Source organism: Neopsephotus bourkii, unplaced genomic scaffold (assembly GCF_033783945.1).
Source record: "Neopsephotus bourkii isolate Nb327-2 ecotype Australia unplaced genomic scaffold, CSIRO-AGI_Nbou_v1 NB_168, whole genome shotgun sequence".
Taxonomy (NCBI): domain Eukaryota; kingdom Metazoa; phylum Chordata; class Aves; order Psittaciformes; family Psittacidae; genus Neopsephotus; species Neopsephotus bourkii.
This window is the reverse complement of record NW_026900684.1, coordinates 1,047,247-1,060,222: the sequence shown is the minus strand read 5'-3', so window position 1 is coordinate 1,060,222 and position 12,976 is coordinate 1,047,247. Positions and strand designations below refer to the sequence as shown.

At 39.6% G+C, this 12,976-nt stretch overlaps 1 protein-coding gene across 6 annotated transcripts in view; it reads left to right on the top strand.

Annotated features, from left to right (window-relative positions):
* Window positions 1–12,976, top strand: part of DLC1 (DLC1 Rho GTPase activating protein) — a 226,610-nt gene that overhangs the window by 199,315 nt on the left and 14,319 nt on the right. For 4 of the 6 annotated variants that reach the window (XM_061370803.1, XM_061370794.1, XM_061370811.1 and 1 more), the window contains 3 exons: window positions 894–965; window positions 3,868–3,949; window positions 11,153–11,216. In XM_061370803.1, the coding sequence (XP_061226787.1) occupies window positions 894–965; window positions 3,868–3,949; window positions 11,153–11,216 (218 nt within the window). Of the gene's footprint in view, window positions 1–893; window positions 966–3,867; window positions 3,950–11,152; window positions 11,217–12,976 lie in introns of those variants that run through there. The other 2 variants (XR_009728053.1, XM_061370819.1) reach the window with 2 other exon arrangements.

The following is a 12,976-nucleotide window of genomic DNA, read 5'->3' as shown; positions in this document are numbered from 1 at the left end:
ATTGCTCCCTGTGTGTGACCAGCTCTAAGTAGGAAGCTAAATTCCCAGTAGCACTTCTTGGTTTTTTAGAACAAAATTAACCCAGTCCATTTCCTGAACAATTAGAGAATATACTGTTGAAATTTTAGCTAATAAGATAACATATTCTGTATTTCTGCTTGTGTTAGGTAACAGATGATTTTGTGGACAATTTATTCACAGACTAATATAACCTATGTTGAGAATGTTTCCTTACTTTTGGTGTCATGTATATTTATGTGAATAATTTCAGTTTGCAGCATGCTGTTTTGGGCAGGGTGAGGGAAAGTTAGCTGAATTTCCTGTAATGTAGCAGGTAACTGATAAATGTCTTGAAGACATCCAGTGAAACTAGGTTCATGTTGTGGTAAATGCGCACTCGAGTGAGTTGCAGTACAGTGTGCCTGTTGTTCTTGGGCTTGCATCTGTTAGTGCCATCTACAAGACATTAAAGTGCACAGTATTATGAGCTTTACTAGGAATTTCTGTCAAGACAAAATAGTTCTGCCAAGAGAATCGTAGGATTTGTTGAACGAATGTTGCTCATGTTGATTGTGGTGCTGGTTTCTCAAGCGTTAAGAAAATCTTTATGGAATCCATAGCTCCTGCAGTTTTCATCTGTGCCTGTTTCTCTGATTATTAAAATGATGAGCTGTTGATAAATCAGGAATGAACGCTGGTGACTTTCCAGAATCTAGGGTATGTTTGATCATGAGAAGAAAAGCAAACTGGGCTAAGCAAACCTGTGTCTCAGTTCAAACTTTCTAAATACCTTTTGTGCTTATTTTGTAACGGTAGTATTAGAAGTGGTGGAGAGGAAGCTTTTGCTTTGCAGATCACTAATCAGAGGGTGTCTTGTTTCTGTCCTCTTCCAGAAATTGAGGCTAAGGAAGCTTGTGACTGGCTGCGGGCTGCTGGGTTCCCACAGTATGCACAGCTTTATGAAGGTAGGCACCTAAGCTTGCAGGTTGGTCAACCCTGTGTAATTTTTGGACAATAAGATGTAATATTCACCAGTAAATGAGATGCAGGCACTTAACTGAAGTGCCAGTATGTAAGATGACTTTTAGGAATTACACTGGTCTCTACTACCCACCACACACTGTGATCTACCAAACCCAGTGAGACCCTGAAGCGCCCTAGGAGTTTTAAACTTCTTCCAAGTTTGTTTTATTCTGAATCTTCCATGTGTCCTTATAGCACAAATGCTATGTTAGCACCATGGTACATTCCCTGTATTTAAAACACCAGTGAAGTATATTTTCATGAATGTAGTCATCCACTGCTACAAGTCCAGCCGCAGAGAAAAACAGAAGCTGTGGCTAGCTCCACTGGCCAGCTCTTCTGATGGAGCAGAGGTAGGAAATTCTGCATCTGCATGGATGCATCTGTACACCTCATGATTCGCAAGTCCTGTGTGTTCTTTCAGAACAGTTTGAGTTGGTGTGAGACACAGGCTAACTATAAAGGGCAAAAAAAGAACATGCAAACCATTGTTGCACAGGTGTGCAGCAGTTCCTCAAAAAGAATGCTGCCTCCTGCACTCATCCTTCTGTGGGATGGATTCACTTTGTGTGTCCACTTTTACAATGGTTTTGCTCAATTAAAACCGGTATCTTCATTGTCTCTCTAACCTACTAGGAACTTGCAGTTTTGGCATACAGTTCTTACATTCTGATGCAGAATAACATGCAGAAGTTTGTTTAAAGTGTGACATCCCTTTTATATATGTATGTTATTGTTCAGAAATTGCCACCACCACTTAAAATTACTTGCATTGTAGTGAAATTATTATACACCCGTATCTGCCTCTTCTTTTTCATAAAACAAACTCCAGCTGCTGCTTGTAAGAATGAGCATAGAACATCCATTATTTACAGTGAGTAATTGTTGGAAATTACAGCAAATGCTGAGCTGACCTTCTTGAAAAATGATCTTGGTGAGCTTTGATTTGCAGCTGCATTGGCAATATGAGATGATAATAGCACTTTCAAAAGCAGCACTTGGTGAAACTTTTCTTTGCCTGTTCAGAAATAATTTTTTTTTTTATTATTTCTCTTCCTTTTTCCTTTTTTTATTTTTTTTTCTTTTTCAGTACTAACAGACTTGCCAAGATTTTCTTGGGATGCAGGGCTGAGACTGTACTTCAGTCTTTGTTACAACTTGGAGACAAGATTCTCAGCTCAGTATCTAGGCTTGTGGATTTCATGTTATGCTGAGCTGTAAATCCCCTAAAAAAGTAATTTCATTCAGAAAACATGTCCTAGCTGTGGTTACCATTGCCCTACCTCGAGACTGTAAACTTTGTGTACATAGAGTTTCTAATGTCGGGCCATGTCTTACATAACATCAGAAGGGTTGTAGAGGTGAGAGCGAGGCCAGCCATGGCCATTGAAAAGACAGCTGTCCTTATAGCAAAAGAATATACCATTGTCCTTTGCAAGCCCCCCTGGCAGCAGCAGCAGCAGCAGCAACAACAAAAACAGTAGCAGCATTTAAAAAGCATAAAAAAAAATGGGCTCATGCAGACTCAACTTCTTCAAGTCACTTCCCTTATTTAAGTTCTCCCATACGTTTTCTTATGGGCATTCTAAGGTACTAACTTTCTCAGTGAAAAAGGTTACAGTAGCAGTGGCCAAAAAAACAGTCGGATATGCTCACCCTCTTTACTTGCACCTTGGACTTTAAAATAGTGAAGGGAAAACCCATGAATCAGCTGGGTATAGTATAAGAGTTCTGAAAAGTCACCTATATGGAGAGGTTCAACACACAGGACACATTTAAAATGGAGGTTAATCAGTGAACCTTTGTCAGTTACTTTGCTGAAACTGCAGTTTTCTATAGAAGAGGCAGAATTTCTTGCTTTTTGCAGACAATGTCATAATTTGTTTGTTCCAGAGGCGAAATCAGGGCAGATAGTTCATTTGAGACATTACCTGTTGGTATAGAAAACCCAGAGCTGTTAACTAACTTTCCACAAATCAACACCATTGCTATTATTTTCATAATTTCAGCTCATTCTTTCCCAGTCTCTGTAAATTTAAGTATTTTAGAGACAATCACTTGGACCGGGGAAGTTGTTTGCAACTACAGCAGTGTACTTGTAGTTTGTATTGCTGTGTACTCTGAACACCCGGTGGCTTTGGTGGGAGTTTCAGCTGTGCAAGGAATGCTGGATCAGGACCTGTATGACAGTCAGGAATCTGTGGAGGACAGTAATATATATGTGGCTGCTGCTTCAGAGCTGTAGTAAATTTTCAGCTATCTGCCAACAGTTTCCTCCCCCTCACTCTCTCAGTTGTTTACCTAAATAATCTCCTAAGGAAAGGAGGCAGCGTGGACACCATGCAGCTTGTCTTGCTTTCATTTCAGTCCATATCTCATTAAAGTTGTAACAGTGTCAGACTTTTAAATGGCTTGATTAACAGCCAAGGAGATTCAGTTTTTCACTCTTTTACAGAGATTCGGATTTACTGACCTCTTTTCTTTAATGTGAGATACTAGTACTTTGATGGAGACTGTATATTTTAAATAAAGCTAGCCTGAGTCAATTTACGCATCTGATGTTGGATAGGGAGTTCGCATTTTCCTCTTTCCCTTTGTTTCATCTCTGCTATGCTCATTTTTCCTCCATTTTGCGTATGAACTTTCAGCTATGAAAGCTGCATGTTAAAACCTTGTGTATGAAAAGAAAGCATTTGTGGCACTGGAGGTGAGAGCATGTGTTTAACTGACAAGTGCCTATCACTGGCATCTCAGTGCACTAAACTGGAGGCAGCTGGTTGTTCTGAAATAATTCACCGCTGGGAATAAGGGTCATTTTGATTCCATCTGTCTCTATTCCTGCAGATCTCCTTTTTCCAATTGACATCGCTCTAGTCAAGCGAGAGCATGACTTTCTGGACAGAGATGCTATTGAGGCGTTATGCAGGTAGGTAAAAAAAAATCGCACTGCGTTTTGAAACAAAACCCTTAGTGTAATAGAAAGGATAACCTGAGAAGAGCATAACCTCAACTGAATTATGTACCATTAAATGACCATTTGCTTGAGACCTTTAAATTATCCACTGTCAGTATGTGCATTTTATTGGAATAATATATTGGCCTAAGTAATGTTTGGGATCTTACTTAAAAGTGGCAGCAGCTATTTTTGACAGGTGTTCCATAGGCATACCTTAATTTATTTTCATTACTAATTCCCAAATTAGTTAGGCGCATTCAAGCAGAACCATGTTGGCTACAGTCATCTGCATGTAAAATTGTAGCATTAGTTCTCACACAGGAATTGGTTTTTTGGGAGCAGTATTAGCCAAACAGTGCTGCTGTGCTCTGTGTACTCTCCTTTCTTACATCGGTGAGCAGCTATGTATACAAACAAAACAAAAACCTATGTATAGAAACCCTCATGCTGACCTCAGTGCATCACCAGGGCTGAAAGGGGTAATATGAGCAAATCCAATAGTTTATCACCACTGAAAAGATTACCTTGCCCTCAGCCACATGCTCCCATTACTCTGTTGTTGATGGGCTCCTTCCTTAACCCAGTTCAACTCACTCACCTTGCAAATAAAGTGTCTGGACAGTCCTTTGCTGGGTTAATAAATTAAATCAGACCACATAAAAGCATAATCGAGTTTGATTAGGTGCAAAGGATGGGACAGGATCCCACAGCCAGCTGCAGGGGCAGGAGAAGGGATGGGTAGAGACAAAGAGGGAGCAAGACTTGCCAGTTTGTGGCAGCACGTTTTTATAGAACTACAGCCTCAGCATTGCCAATTTTATCATGAAAGCAGTTGTGATGGCCCCATCTGACACTCATCCATCAGTTACCTCCTTGTTTGAGTCCATAATCCTAAATGGCAAAAACATGCCTTAACTTTTTGTATCTCCTATTACCCAGAAATAAGTGCAGTTTTCTGCCTCAGTTCTTCAGTATGGCAGCTTTCCAAATTGTCTGCAAAATATATGCTGCTGGATACTGCATGCATGATGTCTGCAACTCTAAGTGTCACTCATTTTAATGAATTACAAAACCCTTTTAAGAAAGGCTTTAAGTTCATAGTGTTCTCATGCCAGCACTGCCATACTTGGAGGGGAAGGAGAGGGACTGGAATTTAAAGTTCTTCAAAAATATTTGCAGGATTTTCAGACTAAGAAAACAGATTTGTTGCCCAGTCATTAGAAGGGAAAAACCTCATTAATATTAAATTCACACTTGAGATGTGACCTACTCAAGTGCAGGGCACCTATTCCACTGATGTTAAAATGTGATGCATCAGTGTGCTTATTTGTGGGCTCTGAAACTTGTGAAGTCATTGAACAGAAAGTGCAGCAATGCCAATAAATGCTGGTTCCCAGAAGCATGGTCTTCCTTTGCCAGGAAAACAAAATACAGTCAAACCAGCATATTTTGGACCTAGGACTCTCCTGTGAGAATACTTTCTAACTTGGGGTTATTTCTATGTGGAAAAAAAAGGTACCAGATTTTTCCTCACTGGTGAAAGAAAGAATATGCCCTCCCTATCTTTTTGAGATTTGCCACTATTGTGATTGATAAAAACAGCACTTTTTCTGAACATAGAGGACATTAAAAACATCTGTTACCTATGAATGGAAACTTATACTGTAAGACTACTAATAAAGATGACCAAACCAAAATTACATGGATATATACATATTTTGTGAAACTATGAGGTTGTTAATATGTGCTGTAATTGAAAAATAACCCCTTTCTTTCATCTTCAAATTGTTTTCTGTGTAATAATCATAAGAGTCCACCAGTCTTACTTTAACTTGAGACAAAGATTTTAAAGGCTGAATTATATAATTTTGAAGCCTATCGCTTATATATCACAGTTATCATTTACAAGATAACTTTAAAACTGAAGCTAAAGTTTTTCCAGAAGCATTTAGATCCTACCCAAAATAAAGCTGAAGTAATTCAGTTGACCATCTCAGATGTCTGTATTTGGTTCCTTACTATTTTTGTTAGACAAAAGCAGTACATTATCACAACATTTCTACCTTTAGATTTGTTTTTTTTTCTGCATCTCCTTGTCTGATTTTGTAAAGCTCATTACAAAACACAGAGGAGCCACATAGTTTGGAATGCTGCAGTTCTGCCTGAAGCCTGGGTTTATTTTGACTTATGGCATGGTCAGTGTGTAAACAGTAAAGGAGTTTACTCGGGAAAAGACTTAAAGCTGTTTCACAACTGTGAGTCCATCACTGTTCCTTGACTGAAAATCAGAGTAGTTTTGGAGTTCCTTGCATTTTCAGTACAGAGTAAATGAACACTGCATGCAGTGGACGGTAACAAAATAGAAAAGTTATCTCTGCAGAGAATCTGCTTTCCTGTATAAGAACCAGTGTTCTGCCAGCAGTTCTACCTATCTTTTTCTAATTACTGCATGTGAAAAACTTGTTTTTAAAAAGGCTGTAGAAATCACATTGATGGGAATTTACGTTTGAAGCATTTTAAATGATAGTTTATACCTAAACAGTATTGTAAACTATCATTTAATAATCTAACAAGTGTAAGCAGGAAAACAAATGTAACTTTAAAACCAGCATATTAGTAAATGTTTTGCCAGATTCCTTTCTAAATGGGAAAGGTATCAATATCCACCCCATTAAGGTTTTCTTGAAAAATTTTAAGTGACAAGTGGGTAGAGACTTGAATTACAGAGAGAGCATATGGCACTTGGTAGCAGTAGAAGATGGATGGTTAAGAAATGTCATTTAGTGATCTTATCATGAAATGTTGGGTTAAAAATGTAAGAGCAATGACTAATTTGCTGGGATGCTTCAGGTAGTGACTGTGCAAAGCACTGCTGGCCTTGGTTTCGTAGGACTTCATGTAGATTAATGACTGGGAATTTATCTCCAGAGAATAACTGGCTGCATCATGTGCTGATGAAACAAAGTACTGAAACATGCTTATGCTAAAGGTTGTTGCTAAGTACAAAATACAGAGCAAGCCATGATGGAAATCCTGTTTAATCTCCTTACGCATAATTAGAAAACTGCCACGCTATATATATGCAGCAGGTTTCTTAAATCTTTTACCATCAGGACTTCTCATCCAAGAACCTGATTGTAATAGATTCACATGAGCAGCATTCGGTGCTCATACTATTTGGTTTGTAGAGAGCTGGCCTCCTTTGCAGGTTAAAATGTGCAGATGAAGCCCAGGAGCTAGCGTAGCAGCTGTCTACTTCAAATGAGACAAGAAAGTTCATGTATCATTGATTAGTTACAGGTATAATTGAGTTGGAATTTGCCTTCTGAAAAGGAATTCATTTAAATCCATCAGGAAATATTTTAAACCTTAAAACTAGGTCATACAGTTACTCAGATTGAAAATTGTCATTTGAAATGTGTAAATCTAACATTCTGCATTGCTACCACTTTTCTTGGGTGCATGGGGTGAGAATTTTCTCCTGTTAATGACAGCAGAATGAATTACCTGGGGTTATAGCCAACATCAAACTGACTGGTATGTCGATTAACAAAGACATCACATTATAGCCTATATTTTAATTTATAAACTAGCTGAAATTACATGTTCAAAATTCATTTTTGATAGCAAATATCTTGTTCAGGCTGCCTTTCTTGAAAGAAGTTCAGGTTAAACTAGTTTAGCCATTTATGAGGAGAAGACTAGGAAGAATGCATCACTTGCTGATTTCTGAGAGGAGCTCCAGTGCCTCATGGCAGCAGGTTCCAGCATCCGATGTAATTGTTGCTCCAGCTGACCCAGGCCAGTCTCAACTCATGGTCTAGGTCTGAGCAGCAGGTCCTGTTGCATTGGTCACCCTCAGGAGGAAGGTTTTAGCAGAGTGAGGTTGAAGGAGGGTGAGAGCCTGAGTAGGAGTAAGGCAAGGAAGAGTGACGTCTTGGGGATAGAATGCTCCGCAGAATTAAGATACCATCTGTTTCTGAAGATGTGGATAGAGAGGGCTGACACAAAAGCATTTATCTAAATGATGGGAAAGGATAGTATCTTGTCATCCAGTCATCCAGAAAGTGGCCAGAGTAGGAGGCATTGAAGAAATAGAGATAGCCAGACAGTGAAAACACCTCTAACTGCTGTCTGTAGCAATCCTGCCCCATCCCTCCATCTCCCATCTTCACCTTGCAAAGATGTCGCTGAGACAGGTTTGGGCAGAATAAGACAGAACTAAAGAATAAGGCAGACCTGCTGACTGTCAGTAGGGAAATGATAAGTTGAATTTATACCTGAGAATGGAATTACCAAATGGGGCCAGAAGAGAAGATTGCAGTTCATTAACAAACATTGATTTGATGAGAAGATCTGTAGAAAATGCATGTGTGCTTATATAATCAAAAAGCATTGCAAAGTGTATGTGAAGGTTACTGATGGTTCTATAGCTAGCTGTCATCCTGGCAAAGCCTAAACTTAGTCTTACAGATTCAGTAATACGTTTGGAAGACAGTTTTGCATATTGTACTGTGTTTTTCAGTGGCCTCTAGGTCAAGGAACTGAGCACTGCTGAACTTGAGCAGAAGTTAGAGCAGGATGTGTGATGTATATAATGAAAATTGCAGACCTGAGGCAATAGCTGCAGAGCATTTAGGTTTTAAAAGGGAAACTAGTTTTGTGATGAAATCATGTCAAATGTGTAACAGAACCTTTATTTGCCTCGCTGCTATTGTATTTAACCTTGCTCATAGGGGGTTACCTTATCTTTCCTTCATGCTCATTTTTGTGAGGTGTGCGCTGGGAGGTTTTTTTTCTCTTAAGCACCCTCTGTGGAAACAGAGGTCTTTGCTCTACCCCTTTCCACCTATTTCAGGGGTTTAATTTGAGTAGGAGGAAAGTCTGGGGATGTAATCTTTGTGAAATCAGAGATTGTCTTTATTAGCGGTCAGACAGGCTGGAGCTAGATAAAGCCTGATACAGGGATTCGGTTATATCTTCTGTCTGCATAAGTCAAAGGTTGTAACACTGTGAAATTTGTGAATTATTATGCAAGATAGGTCTGAAACCGGTTTAATATTCCCTGGTCTTGAGTTTCAGGAGTTTGAAGGAGAATGTTTTTATAGCAGAGAGGGAGACAGCTTTCTGCTGCTGTGTGGCCTCAAATCCTAGTTTTGTTGTGTAGCATGTAGATGGGACATTCACCCTTCACCCATGCCATAAATACGGTTCCTCTCAAATTGACTGGACTTGTGCATGTACCCACCAACTGCAGCCAGCAGGACTGAGCTTCTGCCTTTTAAAGTCAGAGCAAAGATGAAAATAGAGAGATCTGGATGACTTTCCTAACCTGCCACTGCCCTACTATTTGACCCATGGCAGTTCTTCCTGTTCCTCTCCTTTTCTGCTGTGTTGTGGCTGGGTCTAATTATAGATCAAACTGCCTTCTTTTTATCCTTTTTTTTTTTTTTTACTTCACAACTGCAGTGAAAGCACCAGTAGGAGCTTTTCCACTTTCTTTGATGGCCTCAGGATCAAGCCCTGTGTAAATACCATCTGCAACCAATCCTGCGCATAAAAGGCAAGGGGAAAGAGAAGGAACTAGTAATTCTTCCTGTGCACACACTTTTCTAGATTCAAGTTACAAGTTTCATGAGTCTGAAAAGATTCATCTGAAACAACAGGACAAGTCAGCAATTTTTTCTTTGTTTGTTTGGGGGTGGGTGTTTGTGTTTGGTTTGGCGGGTTTTTTTTGTATGGTTTTTAGTTTTTCAAAGCTGCTGGTACAGGCTCTTCTTTACACTTTGTCCAAACAAATTTTGTGAAAATTATACAACTTCCTTCAGAATGGATTAGGCTTTTTAAAGCCCAATTCTGTTCCTGTTGAATTGGGGCTGCAATCCGGTTGTAAGAAAGGAGAGGCTCTCCTCCTCTGCCTCTCCCTGCCCTTCGCACAGCTTAGGCAACTGACCTGAGAGAAATTCAGCCCAACAAAGTATTGAAAGATTAGTTTTCTGCTAACTTGATCTCCTTATCCAACCCCCAGTACAGCCACACGAGTGGAAGTATTAGCACAGGGGACCAAACCATCACTTCCATGAAGCTGCTGCTTCAGGTTTCCTGCCTTCTGCATCACATCCACCTTGTTCCTGCCCTTTGCCTTGTCACAGCACCAGCATTTCTCTAACCACACTTTACTAGTGCAGCTTTTAGCTGAGCCATGATCCTGGAGCAGTTTCTGAGGCAACAAGGGCTGGGAGAAGGGCAGGAGACCATGGCAGCCTGCACTCAGCTGTGCCTAAGTGTGTTTAACAGTGTGCCATGGAGCTCTGTGTCTACCAGTGCCAAGTTTTGCTCTGCTTTAAGCTGTTTCTGCTCAGCTGTGCACACTGAGCTTCTGGGGAGAGGGTAGAAGGGAGATACTTCTTTTATTTAGGGATACCTACCAGAATTAGCTCATCAGGGAACAGAGGAATGCTTACAGTGCTTCAAGATACGCATCCAGACTGTTGTCACATTTCTCAAGGAGGCTATTTAACTATTGTTGCTGCAGCAATTTATTTTTTGTTTAAATTTTAGTCCTTCAGAACAACGTTTTTATGATAAAAGAAACTTAAGAGTTTAGAAAGGAAAAATCAGGTCTGTGTTTTGTTGTACATTTTTTTATTTAAACTGGTGAGCTGTCTTGTCCCAGGACTGTGTTGAAAATAATCATTGTTCACAAAGTAGACACCTAATAAGTGGAAAGTAAGTTTTCCTCTGAGAGGTTTTAGCTTATAAAGTTCACACAGGCGTATGTACATAGTGTCAAATTCGAAGCCTTTTATTTTATTTTCAGTCTGTTGAGACTGATTGTTTCAGGGTTCAAATGTCTGCTGTTTAAACAAAGGTAATTACTACATATCATTGAATATAACCCGCTTCTCAACTTAGACTAAGTTTCCATTCATTTCTTTACTTTGATTCAGGTAATTGTGACAAATAGTCATCCATCCCTCCCTCTGAAGTTAGAGTACAGCCAAATGTAATGGGTTAATGGTTAAGTATAATTAGGGCTCTAATTGAAACTCTGCTTGTGGCTATTTGTATGCAAAGCAGTTTGCGGACAGCCTTCACAAAAGCTTGTGAACTGGAGTAGCCTGTGTCAAAACACTGGAGTGTTCTCTTAATATGATTTCCTTTGCTTTGCAGGCGCTTAAATACTTTAAACAAATGTGCAGTGATGAAGCTAGAAATTAGTCCCCACAGGAAAAGGGTAAGTTCCTTTAACATCTTCTCTTACAGCACTGCACATTAATGAAACTGAAAAAAAAACCCACCACATAGCAGATTGCTTAGCTGCAGCCTAAGGTAACACCTGAATAGAGCCTGGCAAAAGACACGCAGTCAAAACGCTGCTTACATTTTATTTCATATTGTCACTGAGTGATAACTGCAGGACTTGGCTGCTGGTAAAGGTTATTCGTTTAGCAAACTCTTCCTCTGTGATGTTGCTCCCAGTGTGAAAGGCACTGGGCTTCTCTGCCTGACGGAGAGGCTGCCCTTCTTGTAGTGTATAACCTGCATTCGGGCAGGGTTGTAAAAAGTAGGCTTGATGGAGGAGATCCTGACCAGCCACAATGAGCTGACCTGAATATTAAAACATAGTCTTTGGCATCGTCTTCACAGTTTCAGTTCTTTGCCATCACATTAGGGTTGTATTATTTTATTATGATATAGTCGAGATCAGTTAGACTGTGCTTGGCCTCCAAAGGAAAGAGCTAATCCTTTGTAGAATGGGACACATTGTTTACTTATTTTTTAATTATATAGTTTGAAATTAAAGTAATATATTTACAGAATATGTCAGATACCTTTTTAGAAATGTTTCCAGGGATCTCAGCAGGAATTAGAAGTGTTTCCTGAATCTTCAGGATCCCTGTGGAGCATGGTGAGAAACACAAGAGCACCAACTGAAATTTCAGTAAAGTAATACCAATAGAAAGCTGAGTTGCTGGGATCTGCTAGTAAGGTACCACTCAATCGCTGTCTTAAAGCTACGTGTGTGTCCTAGGAGGGATCAGTAGTTTATACTGTCCCCTGGGATATGACAACTGCAGATAAAGATGACTGAGCTAAGGCAATACAATACTGCCCTACCCTTAACAAGAATGCATACAAATGCTCTGAGGTTGTTTACCAGGAATTAATCCCCTCTTTCCCTATCTGTTTGTGGTATGTTGGAAACAGCATCCAAGCTCCAGAAGATAACAGTCTGAGGCAGCATATGTACGAACTCTAAAACCGGGGGTAGGCAGCTGAATTGCTGTTTATGACCACCAGAAGATTTCTCCTCCTTGTTCCTGAACCTTGTTAACACTGGAATGAGCAATATTGCTGTTAGAGGTCAGACCAGACCCGACTTTAGGTCCAGGCCCCAGATCTTCCGGAGTCTGGATGTTACCTTTTGTTTCAGTCTTTCCTGATTTTCATTCACCACCCATGTCCTGGCAGATGGACTTGGATCCTATTCCCTTTTGTTGTTGAATTCATTAAAATCAATACTTAGCTTCTGAAGCTTTCTAACACAAGGGAAAAAAATTATGCTGACAGAAACATATGTTTCCTTATGTTTGCATTGACCTCTTTGCAAATTAAGTTCGCTTTACTGCTCCTTTTTTTTCCATTATTATCCACTGGCAGTTTCAGGTGACTTTTTTCCTCCTGAAAACTTTCAATAAGCAAGACAGACCTCTTAGGTTTTCATGTGAGTCATGTAGAAAAGTAGTTTATAGTAGTTGAGAAATGAAGAAGATGACACTTCCTCTGTGTCTCCTCTATTTGGTTATAAAACATAAATATGGTGTTTCACTTATTTGCCCAAGGTGATGAAATGTGTGATAAAAAAAAACAACCCAAAACACTAGGAGAGGATCAGGAACTAATGTATGCATAAATAAAATACTTGATATATGAGTAATTTACTTGTTTTTCAGAGAATAAATGTTTGTGTTCCTGGCACACAAATAGTTACAG